This window comes from Pygocentrus nattereri, chromosome 4 (genome assembly GCF_015220715.1).
Source record: "Pygocentrus nattereri isolate fPygNat1 chromosome 4, fPygNat1.pri, whole genome shotgun sequence".
Taxonomy (NCBI): domain Eukaryota; kingdom Metazoa; phylum Chordata; class Actinopteri; order Characiformes; family Serrasalmidae; genus Pygocentrus; species Pygocentrus nattereri.
This window is the reverse complement of record NC_051214.1, coordinates 47,886,115-47,905,673: the sequence shown is the minus strand read 5'-3', so window position 1 is coordinate 47,905,673 and position 19,559 is coordinate 47,886,115. Positions and strand designations below refer to the sequence as shown.

General features: G+C 37.1%; 1 protein-coding gene across 1 annotated transcript in view; it reads left to right on the top strand.

The window, feature by feature from the left end:
• The window catches only part of LOC108426252 (dynein heavy chain 8, axonemal), a 41,148-nt gene that overhangs the window by 10,401 nt on the left and 11,188 nt on the right, over nucleotides 1-19,559 (top strand). Inside the window, exons 27-72 of the mRNA XM_037538120.1 lie at nucleotides 79-314; nucleotides 2,324-2,428; nucleotides 2,540-2,653; nucleotides 2,947-3,009; nucleotides 3,361-3,461; nucleotides 3,545-3,682; nucleotides 3,805-4,045; nucleotides 4,133-4,332; nucleotides 4,441-4,594; nucleotides 4,689-4,852; nucleotides 4,980-5,082; nucleotides 5,196-5,300; nucleotides 5,410-5,571; nucleotides 5,818-6,042; nucleotides 6,182-6,354; nucleotides 6,442-6,620; nucleotides 6,788-6,975; nucleotides 7,092-7,178; nucleotides 7,278-7,385; nucleotides 7,799-7,933; nucleotides 8,226-8,387; nucleotides 8,502-8,748; nucleotides 8,839-9,080; nucleotides 9,385-9,525; nucleotides 10,262-10,493; nucleotides 10,650-10,792; nucleotides 10,930-11,064; nucleotides 11,171-11,293; nucleotides 11,632-11,845; nucleotides 12,003-12,112; nucleotides 12,219-12,382; nucleotides 12,554-12,746; nucleotides 12,962-13,084; nucleotides 13,164-13,294; nucleotides 13,391-13,544; nucleotides 13,664-13,828; nucleotides 14,168-14,394; nucleotides 14,821-14,939; nucleotides 15,034-15,137; nucleotides 15,225-15,401; nucleotides 16,884-17,051; nucleotides 17,201-17,416; nucleotides 17,636-17,773; nucleotides 18,076-18,203; nucleotides 18,304-18,475; nucleotides 18,648-18,803. Coding sequence (XP_037394017.1) covers nucleotides 79-314; nucleotides 2,324-2,428; nucleotides 2,540-2,653; nucleotides 2,947-3,009; nucleotides 3,361-3,461; nucleotides 3,545-3,682; nucleotides 3,805-4,045; nucleotides 4,133-4,332; nucleotides 4,441-4,594; nucleotides 4,689-4,852; nucleotides 4,980-5,082; nucleotides 5,196-5,300; nucleotides 5,410-5,571; nucleotides 5,818-6,042; nucleotides 6,182-6,354; nucleotides 6,442-6,620; nucleotides 6,788-6,975; nucleotides 7,092-7,178; nucleotides 7,278-7,385; nucleotides 7,799-7,933; nucleotides 8,226-8,387; nucleotides 8,502-8,748; nucleotides 8,839-9,080; nucleotides 9,385-9,525; nucleotides 10,262-10,493; nucleotides 10,650-10,792; nucleotides 10,930-11,064; nucleotides 11,171-11,293; nucleotides 11,632-11,845; nucleotides 12,003-12,112; nucleotides 12,219-12,382; nucleotides 12,554-12,746; nucleotides 12,962-13,084; nucleotides 13,164-13,294; nucleotides 13,391-13,544; nucleotides 13,664-13,828; nucleotides 14,168-14,394; nucleotides 14,821-14,939; nucleotides 15,034-15,137; nucleotides 15,225-15,401; nucleotides 16,884-17,051; nucleotides 17,201-17,416; nucleotides 17,636-17,773; nucleotides 18,076-18,203; nucleotides 18,304-18,475; nucleotides 18,648-18,803 — 7,265 coding nt within the window. The remainder of the gene's footprint in view (nucleotides 1-78; nucleotides 315-2,323; nucleotides 2,429-2,539; nucleotides 2,654-2,946; nucleotides 3,010-3,360; nucleotides 3,462-3,544; nucleotides 3,683-3,804; nucleotides 4,046-4,132; nucleotides 4,333-4,440; nucleotides 4,595-4,688; nucleotides 4,853-4,979; nucleotides 5,083-5,195; nucleotides 5,301-5,409; nucleotides 5,572-5,817; nucleotides 6,043-6,181; nucleotides 6,355-6,441; nucleotides 6,621-6,787; nucleotides 6,976-7,091; nucleotides 7,179-7,277; nucleotides 7,386-7,798; nucleotides 7,934-8,225; nucleotides 8,388-8,501; nucleotides 8,749-8,838; nucleotides 9,081-9,384; nucleotides 9,526-10,261; nucleotides 10,494-10,649; nucleotides 10,793-10,929; nucleotides 11,065-11,170; nucleotides 11,294-11,631; nucleotides 11,846-12,002; nucleotides 12,113-12,218; nucleotides 12,383-12,553; nucleotides 12,747-12,961; nucleotides 13,085-13,163; nucleotides 13,295-13,390; nucleotides 13,545-13,663; nucleotides 13,829-14,167; nucleotides 14,395-14,820; nucleotides 14,940-15,033; nucleotides 15,138-15,224; nucleotides 15,402-16,883; nucleotides 17,052-17,200; nucleotides 17,417-17,635; nucleotides 17,774-18,075; nucleotides 18,204-18,303; nucleotides 18,476-18,647; nucleotides 18,804-19,559) is intronic.

Sequence of the window (19,559 nt, the reverse complement as noted above, 5' to 3'; positions counted from 1 at the left end):
TCATTTGTTTTAGTGTTAAACATGAACATTAATTTTGCGAGTCTCAGATTTTACATGTTTGTTTTGTTTGTTCTGTAGCTCCACTCAAAATGTCTCTGAACATGGAAGCGAAATCTTGGAAAATGCTGTTGTGTAAATATCTAAAGGAGGACTACAAGAAGAAGATAGTAGACATCATGGATTTCACTGGTGTGCATCTCACAAAGCTGTCAAGGCCTATCGTTGACCTGGAGGATGTGCGATATGCTATGGAAACGCTGTCTAATATCCGCAACTCTGAAATAAAAATTGACATGACTCTGGGGCCCATTGAGGTATGAAAAGCTGTTTGTTTGATATGGGCTAGTAAGCAGTATTACAGTTTTCTACACTTACTTAGAAGCATTTTTCAGCATAAAAACACTGCAAAATAAATTCAGTCCTCAAAACGTTAATATTTGTGTTTTTATAACATTACTCAGAGCACACAAATCATTTAAACCCTATATTTAATTAAAAAAATACAAAGATAACATATTGAATGCTGAAACTAAGGAATTTTATTGTTTTTTAAAAAAATATATGCCCATTTTGAATTTGATGCCAATAACACATTTCAAAAGAATCAAGATGGGGGCATGTTTACCACTTTGATTCAGTACCTCTTCTTTTATCAACATTCTGTAAGCATTTGGGAACTGAGTAGGCCAATTGCTGTAATTTTGAAAGTGAAATGCTTTCTTATTCTTGTTTGATACAGGATTTAAGCTGTTCCAACAGTTTGGGATATCCTTTGAGATATTTTTGTTCTTAATGCTCCAAATGTTTTAGTGGGTGATAGGTCTGGACTACAGGCAGGACAGTTTAGAACCCGGACTTTTACTACTGAGCCATGATACGTGCACAATGTGGTTTGGTCATGTCTCATTAAAATAAGCAAGACATGACGATAAGCAAAAAGACGTTGTCTGGATGGCAGCATATGTAGCCCCAAAACCGGTATTTATCGTTCAGCATTAATGGTGCCATTACAGATGTGGTGTAATGCACCCCCATACCATCACACATGTTGGCTTTTGAACTGTGTCCTGATAACAAGCCAGATGGTGCTATTTAGCCTGTAGGACAGGAGGGCGTCCATGATTTCCATAAAGAATTTCACATTTCGATTTTGTCGGACCACAGAAGGTGGTGGTGTTTCTGGATCTTGCTTGTAAATGGTTTGTTCTTTGCATGTTCACAGACAGTGGTTTTCAGAAGTGTTTCTGAGCTCATGCAATGATTTCCAGTGCAGAATTGTGTGTTTTTAGTGCAGTTCTGCCTGAGGGCCTAAAGATCACGGTCACCTAATATTGGTTTTTGGCCTTGTCCATTGTATACAGAGATTTTCTGCATCATGCAGTGATATTATGTACAGTTGACGGTTCTTTGCTTTCTTGTGTGGCGAAACATTACTGAATTGTTGCACTATTTGCTGCACAGTCTTTCACAGAGTGGTGAACTCCTCATAGCTTTACTTCCTTCTGAAAGACTCAGCCTCTCTGGGATTTTTTTTATACCCAGTCATATTACTGAATTGTTGCCACTTTACCTCATTAGTTATGAGTTGTTCTACTAGGTGTTTTATTAGCATTACACAACTTTACCAGTGTTTTATTGGACCTGTCCCATAATGTGTGTGTGTGTGTGTGTGTGTGTGTCTGTGTGTGTGTGTGTGTGGTTTTTTTTTTCCATTTTCTTTTAAAACAGGTCTTAAGTCATTTGCACATCTTTGCATTCTACTTATATTCACACTTTGCACAGCCTTCCATTTTTTATGAAAACGGGGTCATAGTTCTTATATTTTGTGTAAATCTGTGAAGTAATAAATAGCTCCCGCTCTGTATTTATATTTCACGTTGTTATTAGTGTAGTATTGTTTGGCAGATTGTGTAAACAGCACTGTAAAGATTGGAATAGGTAGAAGTTGATTTGAGGTGTTTTCAAAGTTTTAATTGATGTAAAATATTGATTTTGTCCAACAAACTACAATTTTGGTTTGCATTTTTGTATTGAAAGTATTTATTTGAGAACTATACTGTTTTGTTAAAGGCTAAGATTAAATGAGAGGAAAATTAAAGAATTTTGGAAATTGTGATTGAGTTCGGGTTGTATTCGAGGAATGAAAAAGAAACTGTTCTTTTTGTTTGGTTCAAACTGAGTGTTATTGAACAAACAGAATTCTGTACTGAAATGCTTGTTAGCTGTTAAGAAAAACTGTAATGTGTACAGTGACATACAGTGCATTATTGTCCTTAAACTTTTATTACAAATGTGAGTATATCATTTAAAATGTTTGTTTTAGGATGCATTTGCTATACTGAATAAATGTGAAGGGCAAGTGACCAAAAAGGAGTCTGAGGATGTGAAAGCCTTAAGATATTCCTTTGCCAAATTGCAGTCCAAAGCGGTATGTGCCTTAGATTTGTCATTTTATACAAAATGCAGTTTTCCTTACATAATATACCATGTCTTATATGTTTTTATGTCATTATATGGACGCTCGGTCTGAAATTCCCAGAGTGCAGTCCAGGATGAATTGGTTCGAATGCAGCCCAAGTTCAAAGAAGATCTTCTGGAATCTGTCACCATTTTTCACAAGGATGTGACAACATTTATTAATCAGTATGAAATGGTAAATATATACATTTTGTGGGATCTTTAAATGTAAAGCAAATTACTTATTCCTGGGTAGTACCAAGGTTCAGAATCTCGATAGTGTCTTATGGATAGTAGTTTGAGAAGATGCAGTGACTTGTTCATAAAACTTTCCCAGTGGTCAGCTGTGCTATAGGGAATAGATCTAGCTCACTGAGAATTACACATGAGCAAACTGGAAGGAACTGATCATTACAATGCATTGTTTTTACAGATTATTGTATTTACAGGTTTCAATTCTAGCTATAGTCCTTCTTTCTCTGATTACAGGACGGCCCAAATGTGCCAGGCATCAAACCTCAAGAAGCTAGCAAGAGAGTTCAAAGCTTCCAGGTATAACAGAACAACAATTCTATGGGCCTGCTTTGACTAAATCCTGTGTTAGCTTAATAGGTTTGAAAAAAGATGTTGCACTTAAACCCAATTAAAATCCCACATTATTTGTGGCACTGTTTATTTTATGTTTTACTGCTTATTTTACTGCTTTGTTATGTAATCATAGATTTTATTTCTCACCAAAAATCTAATAATAAACAAAGCCAGTGTTGTCAAGCCAGGAGCTATTGCTCTGTGTGACTGCAACTCTTTAAATAAAGCAGTTCCAATCAGGACATGACCCAGTATAATCTAGTTTACATGTCTAAAAGATGGAAGATTCATCCATATGTTTACTGATGATCTCAGGGTTTGTTTGATTGCCTGTGGATGAAATTCATCACATACACCTCTGGAGAAAAGTTATTTGGTCTGCCAGTCACAGAATACGAGGCTCTACAGAAAGTCCGGTAATCAGAGTTTATTTATATTTTGTGGTCAATAGCAGGAATGTCCATTTCACATGTTTTCTGTTTGTGTGTTTCTTAAAAAGCAAAGAGCTTGGACTTCTTCAGAAGTTGTATGGCCTCTATGATGCTGTTATGAATAAAATCAGCGGATATTATGATATCCTGTGGACAAAGGTTGATGTTGGGATGATCAATGCAGAGCTTTTAGATTTCCAGAACAGGTAAGTGAAAGCAAGCTTTAAATTTAAATGTAAGTTGTATTTGTCACCATTCTTGCATGTATACCATGGCAATAACAACTCTTTTCAGAACTCTGCTCACTGTTCTTGAATTACATGTTTAGATGCCGAAAGCTACCCAAAGGGCTGAAGGACTGGCAAGCATTTTTAGATTTAAGAAAAAGGATTGATGACTTTAGTGAGTCCTGCCCTGTTCTTGAGATGATGGCCCACAAAGCCATGAAGCAGAGGCACTGGGATCGCATCGCTGATCTGACAAAACACAAATTTGACGTGGAATCTGACATATTTGCCCTTCGGGATATAATGGAGGCACCACTGCTTAAATACAAGGACGATATAGAGGTTAATTTAAACACAACTTTATTTATTAACTTGTAATATTGTTTTTCTAGTCAGATTAATTTTTAATTGCTTTAATTATGACACTAGGACATTTGCATCTCAGCTGTTAAGGAAAAGGATATTGAAGCCAAGCTGGCACAGGTGGTAGATATCTGGTCTAGTCAATTATTCACTTTCATGACCTTCAAGAACAGGGGAGAACTAATGCTTAAAGGAGCAGAGACAGCAGAAATTGTCAGTGCCATGGAAGACAGTCTTATGGTGCTTGGATCTCTTCTTAGCAACAGGTATTTTACACAATATGTGTGCAGAAAATTCTGATTGTATTTTATGAAGTGAGAGTCATTAAGTAAGATGTCCTGTTAGTCTCTGAGCCTCTATGTCTTTGTATACAGATACAATTCTCCCTTCAAGAAAGACATCCAGAACTGGGTTTTCAAACTCTCCACATCATCAGATATCATTGAACAGTGGCTTATTGTTCAGAATTTGTGGGTATACTTGGAGGCAGTGTTTGTTGGTGGAGACATTGCAAACCAGCTTCCTCAGGTGCAACATTTTTCTCCCTAGTCTGTATTGCATTTACATTTTTTGCTTACTTGTATGACGTTCTTATATCTTTATATCTTACTTTTTATTTTAGGAAGCAAAGCGCTTCCAGAACATTGACAAGTCATGGATCAAGATTATGCAACGAGCCCATAAGCTCCCTAATGTAGTGCAATGCTGTGTTGAAGATGAGACAATGGGTGAACTGCTACCCGACTTGCAAGAACAGCTGGAACTCTGCCAGAAGTCTCTCACTGGGTAAAAAAACATTCAGTAATCTCTCCGCTGTAATCAAACTTTAAAATAAGAATAGAAAAAAACTTGAATAATGTATGTAATTAAAAATGTTTAGTTGGGACCTAAATGTGTTAATGTTTATGTACAGCTACCTTGAAAAGAAACGACTGCTGTTTCCAAGGTTTTTCTTTGTGTCTGATCCTGCGTTGCTGGAAATTCTGGGGCAAGCTAGTGATTCTCACACAATTCAGGTATTAACAATACAGTATGGTAATATTCTAAGGGCATAGATTAAAACTGATGTAATATCTTTGGAGTTTTAAATCTTTGGTACAATAGTGAATAAAGCAAACTTCTCTTCTAGTCTCATCTCTTGGGAGTGTTTGACAATGTCAGTGAAGTGGAATTTCATGTAAATGATTATGACAAGATTTTGGCTGTTATATCTCAAGAAGGAGAGAAAGTGCCAGTATGTATAAAGTGCAGCTAAACAGAATACATATTTTTATATTATCTAAACTAACATTAAAAATAACACATCAATTTGTACTTACTGTGTGTGTGTGTGTGTGAAATAGTTGGACCACCCCATCATGGCACGTGGATCTGTGGAACTGTGGCTGGGAGAGTTGCTGTTGCAGCAGCGGGTCTCTTTGCATTCAATTATAAGAGCAGCAGATCTGCAGATAAATGACCCTGGCTTCCAGCTCCTCACTTTTCTCAACCAGTTTCTAGCACAGGTAATGAATTTGTATAGTGTGGATTACAGATGTAATATAATATTAATATTATATATAATATTATAATAAATATTTTCTAATTACACACTCCAACAAATATGCAGGCATCATGTAGCATTTTATAATGCAGGTTTTTTTTGTAAAGTGGCTCTCTGGAAACATGCTGCTATAATCAACTGCTCTTTGGAAAGAGGTAAGATTTATATAGGAGCGCTTGTTCAGGGAATACGTTTGTTTTAATTTTAGGTGGGCTTGCTGGGAATTCAGATGCTTTGGACTCGAGATTCAGAGCACGCACTACAAAATGCAAGGGAAGACAAGAAGATCATGTCGTTGACTAATCAGAGGTTCCTGAATGTGCTCAACACACTAATTTCTCAAACAACCCATGACTTATCCAAATTTGACCGTGTTAAGTTTGAGACACTAGTCACAATTCATGTCCATCAAAGAGACATCTTTGATGATTTGGTGAGGATCACATTTACTAAATTTTATTAATTAAAGGACAAGACTAGGACTGTAGTTGTTTAGAGGTGTTTGCTGCAGTCATATATTTTTTTTAATGTTGTATGATTACAAATATGCAATACCACTATCTTTTTTTCAGGTTAAAATGCACATTAGGTCCATCAGTGACTTTGAATGGCTAAAGCAGAGCAGATTTTATTACAAAGAGGATCCAGATCAGGTTATTGTGTCAATTACAGATGTTGACTTCATATATCAGAATGAATTCTTGGGCTGCACAGACCGTCTGGTCATCACTCCTCTCACAGATAGGTCACAGCAAGTTTTAAATGTAATATAATTGTCTGGCATTTTCAATGTCTCCCTTTCGTTGCGTCAATATTGTTTTATTTTTCATAGGTGCTACATCACTTTGGCTCAAGCTTTAGGAATGAGTATGGGTGGAGCTCCAGCTGGACCTGCTGGAACTGGCAAAACCGAAACAACCAAAGACATGGGCCGCTGCCTGGGAAAATATGTAGTGGTGTTTAACTGCTCTGACCAGATGGACTTTAGAGGACTTGGGAGAATATACAAAGGTATCCTATGAAAGATCAGCTCCTGAAGGTTTCTTAATGTTTCTTTAAGAAACTGTTGCTGTTTGACTTCTAAAGCTCATGATAGACACTCATAATCCAAACCGTTTGTAATTGAAACTAATCTAAGTATAGATATTGTAATAGAAAAATGTTTTTTTAACCTTCAGGTCTTGCTCAGTCTGGGTCGTGGGGATGCTTTGATGAATTTAACAGAATTGACCTGCCTGTGCTCTCAGTTGCTGCGCAACAAATCTACATTGTTCTCACTGCAAGGAAAGAACACAAAAAGCAGTTTGTCTTCACTGATGGAGATTGTGTAGATCTGAACCCAGAATTTGGCCTCTTTATTACAATGGTAATATGTTTTCAAACAGCCAGTCAATTCACATGTATACATTCTTTGAGAGCTAGAATAACCATTCAGAACAACATAATGTGTCCTTTAAGACCATAACTTGTGTGCCAAAATAGAACCCTGGCTATGCTGGACGCCAAGAACTCCCAGAAAATTTAAAGGTCCAGTTCAGGACTGTTTCCATGATGGTTCCTGACAGACAGGTGATGTTTCCCAGCTCTTACACTCTTAGAACTCATAATTTAATTTAACCCCCCCACATCTACCTTTCATTCTCATAAGTAACCATTACTTTATTTCAGATCATCATGAGAGTAAAACTGGCCAGCTGTGGATTTATTGAGAATGTTATATTGGCTCAGAAATTTTTTGTCCTTTATAAACTTTGTGAGGAACAGCTGACCAAGCAGGTACATTTTAACAAATATGTGTAGCTGTGCCATTCTTAGTCCATTTCAGACAATTAATTGTTTTGACACTTCAGGCTCTTCATGTAATCTGGCTTGCCATTCATTTTGCTACTTTTATTTTGTGTAAATGTTGCTGCTGTCTCATTTAAATTCACTGTTACGTGTATCAGATAACTGTGTTCCTATGAACAACACAGACTTGCACAGACAGGATATGTTTCATGATTAATGATACTGAATGATGTTTAATTATGTTGCTGTCTTATTGTAGATCTCAGCTTGGTGAAATCATTCTTTTAATCTCTGACTACACTTAAGATTTCTGTCGAAGTAATTTAATTGTTTAAAGATGCATATTCTCTGTTGTAACTGCATTCATGTATATGAGGAACTTTGCCATATTGCTTTGGCAGGTTCACTATGATTTTGGTTTGAGGAACATCTTGTCAGTTCTAAGGACTTTGGGTGCCCAAAAAAGGGCTCGACCTTCTGATACTGAGTCAAGTATCGTGATGAGAGTTCTGCGTGACATGAATCTGTCCAAACTGGTTGGTGTCTATTAGCTGGAAGCAAATCATAGATCACCTACACATACAGCAGTTCATTACAACAGTTTTAATCACTTGAACTAAAAAAATATATGTGTGGGATTGTTAATCATCCATGCTCCGGTTACTCAGCTTCACAACAACAGACTGTAGCTGTTAGTTTCATAGTAGTTATCAAGTGATCATTGTTATGATGAACAAGTGAATAATAATCTACAGTTTTGTCTGTGTGGTGTTATAAGGGTGAACACATTTGGTCAACACATCCAGTGCTTTTTTTCTGCTGTGACAGGTGGATGAGGATGAGCCTCTGTTTCTTAGTCTGATCAGTGACCTGTTCCCTGGAATCCAGCTGGACAGCAACACTTACGCTGAGTTACAAGCTGCAGTTGCCACACAAGTGGAACAGGCTGGGATTGTTAATCACCCACCATGGAACCTCAAGCTTGTTCAGGTAAACTCTGTTGCAGATTACACAAATTCACAATATTGTTTAAGTTTTGTTTCATGTGTCATATTGTGACTCTTGTTTGTAGTTCGTAGTAAGTTCTGCATATTATTTTGGCAGTTATATGAGGTATCACGCGTACGTCATGGACTAATGACACTTGGCCCCAGTGGGGCTGGAAAGACCATGGTAATCAATATCCTCATGCGTGCCATGACTGACTGTGGAGCTCCTCACAGAGAGATGAGAATGAACCCCAAAGCCATCACAGCCCCACAGATGTTTGGGCGTCTGGATGCTGCAACTAATGACTGGACTGATGGAATCTTCTCCACACTGTGGAGGAAGACTTTAAAAGCAAAGAAGGGTAAGCAAGATCTTGCATTTTAGAAAATCTTAAAATTGTGGAAAAATTTGCTATGGTCCTCTTTGTCTATGCCTCTCTGTACCCCTTTAGGAGAGAACATTTGGATTGTGCTTGATGGGCCAGTAGATGCTATTTGGATTGAAAACTTAAACTCAGTATTGGATGACAACAAGACACTAACCTTGGCCAATGGTGACCGGATTACCATGTCCCCAAGTTGTAAACTAATGTTTGAGGTGCACAACATGGACAATGCCTCTCCTGCAACTGTGTCCAGAGTGGGCATGGTGTTCATGAGCTCTTCTGCACTGAGCTGGAAACCAATCTTTCAGGTACTGTTACAGCTGTGGTTATCAATTCAGCATCAATTTAGCAAATCACAAAATATATATATATTTTTTTGCTGTCAACAGTTGTTCTATATTTCGTACTGTGTTGTTCACTATATTTTGGGATTTCAAAAGCATTGTGTTTTTTATATTTTAACAATGGACAATGCTGGATTAATGGATGGGCTTCTCAAACAGATGGTCTGTGAATTCCCTGTCCCTAGCTTATTTAATTCAAAATGTTTGTGAGGTGTTTTAAGATTGATGCATGTGTTTTTGGTTTTATTTATGTGGTCTTTTTTCTCAGGGGTGGGCCAAGAAGCGCACTGCCCAAGAACCTGACACACTGATGGCTCATTATGATAAAATATTTGAAGATGCATATGTATTTCTGAAACAAAACCTCAAGCCAAAAATGCAACTGTTGGAATGCAACTACATAATGCAGGTATGGCATAAGTAATCGGTGAATAGTTTATAATATAGCTGGTGCTATAGAGAAGCCAGTGCATTACTTATTTACCAATGTATATCTATATAGTAGGGATATTTTCCAAACAGCTATGTCCATAATCAACCTAGAGTTACATTTTTACCAAAGCATATATCAAGAGCAAAATAGACTTCTTACTTTGAAAACTGAGTAGCAATAAGGATTTCTTATCTGTTAGATGACCAACTAACAGAGCCTGCATAACACGTATTTGTACCTAACTTGCAAGTCCATTAAAATAGCATATAAAGGATTTTGCTCCAAACTGCATTATAAGCCACTTTCAAGACTGTTCTTTTTTTCATTATATATATTGTTGGGTGTGGGCTTTAAATATCAGTGCTGTATTACAATTAATACTATCTTTGTTAGAAACAAGAATGTTTTCTATTATACTTAATTATGTTATTATTTTCAAAAACTTTCATATACACAATTGTTACAAATAATTTTGAAATTAACTCTTCAGATTTAAGGGGGTTACACTAATGCATAAAGTTCACTTTGTTTAAAAGCTGAATTGTTTAAGTGAATTTAGTCTATTCCTTCGCTGTCCTATGGCATTTAGGTATTGGTAAAAGAGTTTGGAAATTGCTTTTGCACTTGTAAAATATTTTAGAGTACATACTGTCTACTGTGTATTGTCTGATGTACAAAGATAAAAGGCTTACACACTAAAATCTCTATTTAGTCAGTGAACCTGCTTGAGGGCCTGATACCCACTAAGGAGGCAGGGGGCATTGTGAACAACACGCAGCTGGAGCGCCTTTTTGTGTTTTGCCTAATGTGGAGTTTGGGAGCCCTGCTGGAGCTGGACGACAGGGATAGGCTGGAGGCATTCATTCGGTCTCATGAAAGCAAAGTTGACCTGCCACTTACAAAGCCTGGGGAGACCATATTTGAGTACATGGTTAATCAGAATGGCAAGTTTAAAAGCATGGAACACATGTTTTTAATCACATTTGAAGATATGATAGACAATCTGTTGCTCTTTAACAGAATAGTTGTTGATCATAAATTTTTTTTGCCATTTCTCATTTTGTCTGCAATAACAATAAAAACATTCTGTTCTGTATCAGGCGATTGGGATCACTGGAGTAAATATGTGGTGGAGTATATCTATCCAACAGACTATGTGCCAGACTACACCTCTATTCTTGTACCCAATGTTGATAACACAAGAACTAGTTTCTTGATTGAGACCATTGCCAAACAGCACAAGGTGTTCACATGTTTTCATTGTCATACTATTATAAACTGATGTGTCACACAGCATATATAAAATATATACATTCAAATATATAAGTGTGAATGTTAACGTTTAATTATTTGTCTATGTATGTTTGCATTCATTTGTAGGCTGTTCTGCTCATTGGTGAGCAAGGGACTGCCAAGACTGTAATGGTGAAGGGATACACAAAGAAATATGACCCCGAGACAGACTTATTCAAGTCACTGAACTTCTCATCCGCCACTGAGCCAATGATGTTCCAGGTGAGACAAATTTCATGCTCTTCTCTCTTGCACAGTACATGTGAGTTGTTACATAGTGCTAGTAGACTTTCAAAAATGTAATTTGGAGGAAACTTTATAATTGCAGCGAACAGTAGAAAGTTATATAGAGAAACGTTTGGGGAGTACATACGGACCTCCTGGTGGACGGAGAATGACCATTTTTATTGATGATGTCAACATGCCTGTGGTCAATGAATGGGGAGATCAGGTAGTAAAATTAAGTATAACTACAATTGAGAGTCACTTCAGAAATTTGTAGCAATTAACTATTGCAAAGATAAATCCTTATCGTAAAAGACTTAGTCACAATCAGTTATCTATTTTCATATCAACAAGTAATTGGATCTTGTAAACATACCACATATGGAAGTTAGATCTTTATTATACTTATAATGGAGCTTATAATAGATATGTAATTATAATAGAGCTTTATTTTACTGGTAATGAAAAGATAGTATTTCTTTCTTTTAATCTTTATCTCTGAATATAGATATAAACATAGGTAAAATTTGGTGAAAGCACACACCCTCTGGCTCTTTTGTATAGATCACCAATGAAATAGTGCGTCAGATGATGGAGATGTCTGGCATGTACAGTTTGGATAAGCCTGGTGATTTTACAACCATTGAGGATGTTCAAATGATGGCTGCCATGATCCACCCTGGTGGTGGCAGAAATGATATTCCTCAGAGACTGAAAAGGCAATTTACAGTGTTCAACTGCACTCTTCCTGCAAACTCCTCCATCGACATGATCTTTGGTAAAGGCCTGAGGACATCATTTTAATTTATACAGATGTGATCTTAATAGCCAAGACAGCTATCTCAGTGATAAGAGCAGCAACATTGCGAATTTGCAAATGACATAATGCATTGATTTCTCTAAATATAAATTTATATCCAACTGTTTGTTAATAGGAATCATTGGCTGCGGATACTTCCATGAAAGCAGACATTTTAAACCCAATATTTCTGAAATGGTAAAACGTCTGGTACCCGCCTCTCGGATTCTCTGGCAGTGGACAAAAGTAAATATATTGATCAAATTTTGCCCCAACACTGTACATACTTCACTAATGAATGATCTCATGAGTCCCAATAGACGTTCCTCTCAAGTTGCCTTTTGTCTCACAGGTTAAGATGTTACCTACACCCTCGAAGTTTCATTATTTCTTTAACTTGAGAGACCTGTCCAGAATTTGGCAGGGCATGTTGAAAATCAAAGCAGAAGAATGTAATGAAATTTCATCTCTGCTGGCTTTGTTCAAGTGTGAATGCATGCGAGTAATTGCAGACAGGTGAGGTTAAAACTTTACGTAATTTGTGTCCTAGGTTCCATGTTTTTAAATTACATTTCTATCATTATTCATAATTTACCATGTGTTTCAGTGACTCGGTAATACTTATTCAGGTCATATAAAATGCAAACTATCATATATTTACTCTTATCTCTTGTTTTTCCTCTCCAGGTTTGTGTGTATTGAGGATAAGGACTGGTTAGAGAAAGCCATAGCCAGAGTCATCCAGGAGCATGTGGATCCTGCATTAGTACAAGAGATCCATCCTGATCCTTACTTTGTGGACTTTTTGCAAGAGGCCCCAGAGCCTACAGGAGAGGAAGCTGATGATGCTTGTCTTGATGCTCCTAAAATCTACGAAATTGTACATATTATATATCTGGTCTAGTATATTTGTATACAAAGTATACAAAAACTATGAATATTACTTCCTTAACAGACGCTTAGCTGTAATTATACATATTGAGTGATCTGCTAAAAAACATTAATTAAGCAGTTAATTAATTTAGTTAGAGTTGGTATGGACTTATGTATGTTTGATGCAAATCCTATATAATCCACATTACACTTATGTTTTAGGTGCCAAACTTTGAGGTCCTGTCAGAGAAACTGCGGTTGTATCAAGGCCAATACAACGAGGCTATCCGTGGCTCCCATCTAGACCTTGTCTTCTTCACTGACGCAATGACTCACCTTATCAAGGTCAGTGCAGTGTCCTTATAGTCTCTGCTCACAGCACATCTCTCATTTGTTGGAAACTTATAGTTTCTCTTTGATGCAGATCTCCCGCATCATTCGGACAGATGGTGGGAGTGCTCTGCTTGTAGGAGTGGGAGGATCAGGAAAGCAGAGTCTTACCCGTTTAGCCTCCTACATTGCTGGATATAGCACGTTTCAGATTACACTTACCAGGTAAATTGCATGACATTGAGAATTATTAATTAGCAGAGGGAAAGTGAATTACAGTGAATCAATGATGTGTACTTATTTTTGTGCTTTGTCTCTCAGAACTTATAACACCAGCAATTTAATAGATGACCTGAAAGTGCTTTTTAGAACCGCTGGTGCAGATGGAAAAGGTGTCACATTCATCTTTACAGACAATGAGATTAAAGACGAGGCATTCTTGGAGTATCTAAACAATGTGCTGTCCTCAGGGGAGGTAAAATCTCTTCTAAAGTTTATCAATTCAGGGTACAATAAGGGCATTGTGCATTATATTTTCATTTCCAGCATAAATATTTAAGTGCTGCCTCTTACCAATGTTAAATTGATTTGTAGGTGTCTAACCTGTTTGCTCGAGATGAGCTAGATGAGATAACACAGAATCTTATTGCTGTGATGAAAAAGGAGTTGCCTCGAGTGCCACCAACCTTTGACAATTTGTATGATTTTTTCATTACCCGTGCCAAAAAGAATCTCCATGTTGTATTGTGCTTTTCCCCGGTAAGTCAGATCCTTCTGCTTGATATCACAATGCAAGGGCTCGTCAGTGCTTACCATGTATGTGTAGCACTTCTAGGAAGTTTTATTTATGCTATTATGCATTCTGTTCAGTTTCAGATTGAACCTCTTTCTTGTTCAGTCTTTTTAGATTTAAATTATGTCCACATAATAATAAAAGCTTTCAGTTGCATATGTTAGTGGAGGCCCAGAGTGTATAAAATTGCTAATTTGGTGGTAGAAATTGTTTGTCATAGTTCCATAGTTGTATGTTCTGTGATCACATGACAAGTGAAAAAGCAAAATATTATTGTGACTTGCATTATTTGATTGTCTGACTAGGTGGGGGAGAAGTTCCGTACACGCTCTCTAAAGTTCCCTGGACTGATATCAGGCTGCACCATGGACTGGTTTACCCCCTGGCCCAGCGAGGCTCTGGTTGCAGTATCTCACTATTACCTCTTGGGGTTCCATATGGTCTGCTCCCCTGAGGTGAAGACTGCAGTCGTCCAGACAATGGGCATTTATCATGATAAAGTCTCCTCAGCCTGTGAAGGCTACTTTGAGAGGTATGAGAAGGAGAATGGCCAAAACTATGGATGTCGGTTTTCACCAAGAAAGCTAAGGACTTGACTTATTTGAGTATGTTATGATAATTTCTAATGTAAATCTTAATATGGGATCAATTAGAGGTACATCAGTTCTGTTGATGAATAATTCCACAGCCACTTTAGAGAACTCTTACTGTATATTCTTAGTTTGTCATAGTTAATTTAGTTTATATTGCTGAATTTATACTATTTTCTGAAACATAACATTTAATCATTTATACATTTAATTCTCATCAAAATTCCATCTTATTTGGGCCAGAGGAACCTTTGACCATGATTCTTCTTGTTCTTAGGGAGTTTTTACCTGATTCTCCCTCAGTCTCCCTCAGAAACTGATTCTTTCTAAATCTTCACTTTAATTCTTTACTTCATCCTTTCATTTAGATTTCGACGGAGAACACACGTCACTCCCAAATCCTACTTGTCTTTTATTAATGGATATAAAACTGTCTACACTGAAAAATATAGCTACATCAACACTTTGGCTGAACGAATGAATGTTGGTAAGAACCTGGGGCATTTCAGTAATTGTTCGGCTACTTTGCATAATCTGTCAGTGTTTCTATATGTATGAACATTTCCTTTTTTATATATTAGGTCTTGCAAAACTAATGGAAGCCAGTGAATCTGTGGCCCAGCTGTCGAAAGATCTTGTAGTGAAGGAGAAAGAGCTTGCATTGGCTTCTGTCAAAGCAGATAAGGTATACAAAACATATTTTGAGAAAAGCATGCAGTTTTTTTCACTTGTTTTCATAGAGCACTGAGTCATCAGACGCATAAATGTACAGGTCCTGGCAGAGGTTACAGTGAGTGCTGAGGCAGCTTCCATAGTCAAAAATGAGGTCCAGGTTGTGAAAGATAAAGCCCTCAAGATTGTGCAAGAAATAGAAAAGGAAAAAGCGATTGCAGAGAATAAGCTGGAGGCAGCTAAACCTGCTCTTGAGGAGGCTGAGGCAGCTTTGAATGTAAGTCAAGAATCATTAACGAATCATTCAGTACATAGAATACATTGGTTCAAATTTTCAGTTTAACTGCATAAATCTTGTAACTATAAGATTGACATTGGATCTAAATGAGCAATATCGCTCTATATATAAGCATAAGATACAAGTTTGTATTTGTATTCATGTCATCAGCCAAACATGATTATTTCAGTTACCATGTTTGTAGATTGTTGCCTTTCCTAATTTCTTCGTAATAGTAAGTAGCTGATACCCATTAAATGCTCAATGAGAGAAGTGTATGATTTCCTTTCTGAGCAATAAATAATAAATGCATTACTGCTAAAAACATCTAAATAAAATTTAGCACAGTGCAAACCCAGGTCCCTAACATTCAGAGCCTGTGGTCTGTATTGAAACAAATTAAGGTTTGAGAATATTTTATGATGAGAAGACTGACAATACTGAATAGATGCCAAAAGCACACAGTACAGCCTTTAAATACGCAGTTATCAAAGTCTCTTGCTTAGAGCACTGTTTAGTGCCTTAATGATCCCCTCATGCCCGTTTCTTCTGCTTACGTTTAAAGAGTGAGCTTGTATCAGGACAGAAGATGTTGTTATTGTTGTTATAGCCTTTTTGGGAGCCCTAACATGAGTTTTTTGGGGCCAGCTGATGTGTTGTTAAAACAGAGACTAACTAATAACAGTATTAAGAATCCATGGGTCTTGTCTCACGATGCAGTGTTTTTTCCTTACTCAGTTAAATTTAGTCTTAAATGTATCTAAGATGTATTTATGTACGCTGCTGACAACGTTGCTTTTTCATCCTTATAAATGCTTTACTTTTTACATATTTAGGTAGTATGATCTCGACTCCTCTTCATGTTTCGTGCAGTTGACTGTCATAAACATCACAATTTTTGTACAAAAGCCTTCATATGGTGTGACAGTTTTGCTTAAATTTTAATAGTGACTTGCTGCAGAATCTTGAATATTTCTTCTTCATTCTACTCATCATAACTTTTCTTTGTTTTAAATTATTCTACATTCGTATTTATTTCCATGTAAGAATTTCAGATTTTCAATGTGGTCTCAGACTTTTGGATCCCACTGCGTATATTAATACCCGCATGTTGAGTGGTTTGTTTAACAACGATTGGAGGGCGAAGAAAATGAGGCGGGGCTTGAGAGCCAAAAGAGAAGAAGAAAGAGGCCATTAAAAGTGCATGAACTACTAATGAAAATCGATCAACATAATTTTAGCTCCATTCTAGTGTTGAATTATTAGTTATTAAGAGGCAAAAGGCCAAGTGCTTCACCACCAACAAGACAACATAAAAGTACAATAATAACCTAGAAGTTGTTGGGGGCTCCTTAAGGCTGCAGGGCCCTAAGCAGCTTCTTATGCTGATTATTAGATTAGCAGGCACTGACTATCATCACACTCACCCCGTGGAAATTTTAGGATATAACTCAATAATTTTTTAATGAACGTCTTCCACAGACGATCAAGCCTGCAGATATTGCGACGGTGAGAAAGCTGGCCAAGCCACCTCACTTAATCATGAGAATCATGGACTGCTGCCTGCTGCTCTTCCACAAAAGGCTGGACTCTGTCACTATGGATCCAGAGAGGCCTTGCCATAAGCCTTCCTGGGGTGAGGCACTAAAGGTAAAAGCCTTTCAACATTTACCTAAAAGCATCACATAACAGTAAATAGTGTAATTTGTTATTTTGTACTTGTAATGGACATTCTCAGACAATCGGTCATTGTTGGCACCTTAGTGTTTTAAACTGTGTTGTGGTGTCTATTTCCAAAGCTCATGAGTGCCGGTGGATTTATGACTTCACTCCAGCAATTTCCAAAGGACACTATTAATGAGGAGATAGTTGAACTGCTGCAGCCATACTTTCAGATGGAAGACTACACACTAGAGAATGCCAAGAAAGTGTGTGGAAATGTGGCTGGTCTGCTTTCCTGGACACAGTCAATGGCCATCTTCTTTGAAATCAATAAGGAAGTCCTGCCCCTAAAGGTAAGATCTCATTATCCGACTATGGTGAAGATTACTTGTCACAAGCCACAAAGGTGAAGATGAGCAGCTTACTTAGGTCAGTGGCATGATGCAGTAAGTGTGCACTGATGAAAAGCAGCACATGATTACACATAAAAAAACTGTATAACAAGTATACAAATGTAAAAATGTAACTAAAGAAATACGTAAAATAACATGTAAATGCTGTTTCTTTTTAAGGCTAATCTAGTTGTTCAGGAGGGTAGGCTGGCAATAGCTAATGCAGAACTGGCTAAGGCCCAGGCTCAGTTGAATGAAAAACAGGCAGAGTTGGACAAAGTGCAGGCGAAATTTGATGCTGCCATGAAGGAAAAACAGGTATGTTCAAATTTTGGTAAACATTCCAGTTAGTGGATAAATTCTGTGCCTTAAATTATATTTTTCAGGAGGTACTGATAAGAGTGATGAAGAAAGAGCATTAATTGGTTTACTGGTTCCTGCTTGGATGACCTCAGGATGGATTCTAATATAATATGCTTTCTATAGTTAGCATTGTCTTGCTATACATCCTAAATTTACATTCAAGTCACAGATTAATGCCAAGTCTAAAACATGCCTTTGACCAATGAGGCCTAAATTCAGTGAGAGAGACTGAGAAGTAGGTTATTGTTTGTTTTTAGGATTTGCTGGACGGAGCCCAAATGTGCATGAATAAAATGCAGGCAGCTTCAGCTCTGATTGATGGGCTAAGTGAAGAGAAAGTACGCTGGACTGATCAGAGCAAAGAGTTTAAATCACAAATAAACAGGTAGGTGTCCCTGAATAAACACAATATATCAGTCAAGTTATTGTTATTATTAATTTTATTGTTATTGTTAATTTTTTTTTGTTTTAATCTTTTTAATTAGGCTTGTTGGAGACGTTTTGCAACTGACAGGCTTCCTGTCTTACTGCGGCCCTTTTAACCAGACTTTCCGCAACATGCTACTAAAGGACATTTGGGAGGCGGAGCTCCGGAAGAGGAAAATCCCCTTCACTGAAAACCTGAATTTAATCTCCATGCTGGTAGACCAGCCTACAGTATGAACATTTCTTACTATACTTTTTGTTGACATGCTGATGACCTGAAAACATTTGTGACCTAATATTACATTTTAAGATAAATTCACAAGTAGAGTTGTATCACCTTCCTAGTCTTTAAACATGTTTACAAGAACATTGTTACAGAGCATTCCTTTTCTTCTCTCATCAGATAAGTGAATGGAATCTTCAGGGGCTACCAGGAGATGATCTGTCAGTGCAGAATGGCATCATTGTCACAAAGGCTACCCGGTTTCCTCTACTCATTGACCCTCAGACTCAGGGCAAATTGTGGATTAAAAAGAAGGAAAAGGCTAATGACCTCCAGGTTAGATGTGTTAGTGAACAGTTTCACACCTCTACATTTTTTGGAATAGATGTGTGAGTGTTTTAAAGATGACATTTAAACCTATCAAGGCCAAGTAGTTCATTTTGACCATTCTGAAATTTTGAGATGATTTTTGAACAAAATAAACCCTAGAAATCTACTGATCCCTGACTTTTACTAAATACTGTATAATTGTGTCTAACATTGTTATAAGATCGATATTACAAAGCACAAAAAAGTGTTTCTTCCTGGTAAGACCATTGGTGTCTTTTGGAACATTAGTCTGCATGTCATCTCTGAAAGCCAGCAGTTTTTTCCTGCTGTTCTAGCCAGTCAGATGTTATTTAAGCAGCCATTAATTAGTAGCTTACTCATGTCATATGATTTGCCTGAGAAAATATCTGGAATACAAATTATGGACAGTTTATTTTGAGCATAAAAGAGTAGTAATACAATGGAATAGAGCAGACAATGCAGCCTATGGCAAACAAGTATATCAAATTTGGTTGGCTCCAATTAGTGAATATGGCGTTTCTTGACAACAATGAGACATGAGCTTTTGAGCAAATCTACTAGTTATGGAATTCCAGACGTTCTTGTGTTAAACCAGTTGTGGCAATGACTTTTCAAGAATTTCTTTCTGGTCAGTTATGTTATGTGAACCTCAGAACGTCTTATATTCAAATGCATCAAGCTTTGATTTCAAATTTATAGACAGCACAAGAATGTAGTTCATGAGAGATCATGAGAGAAATG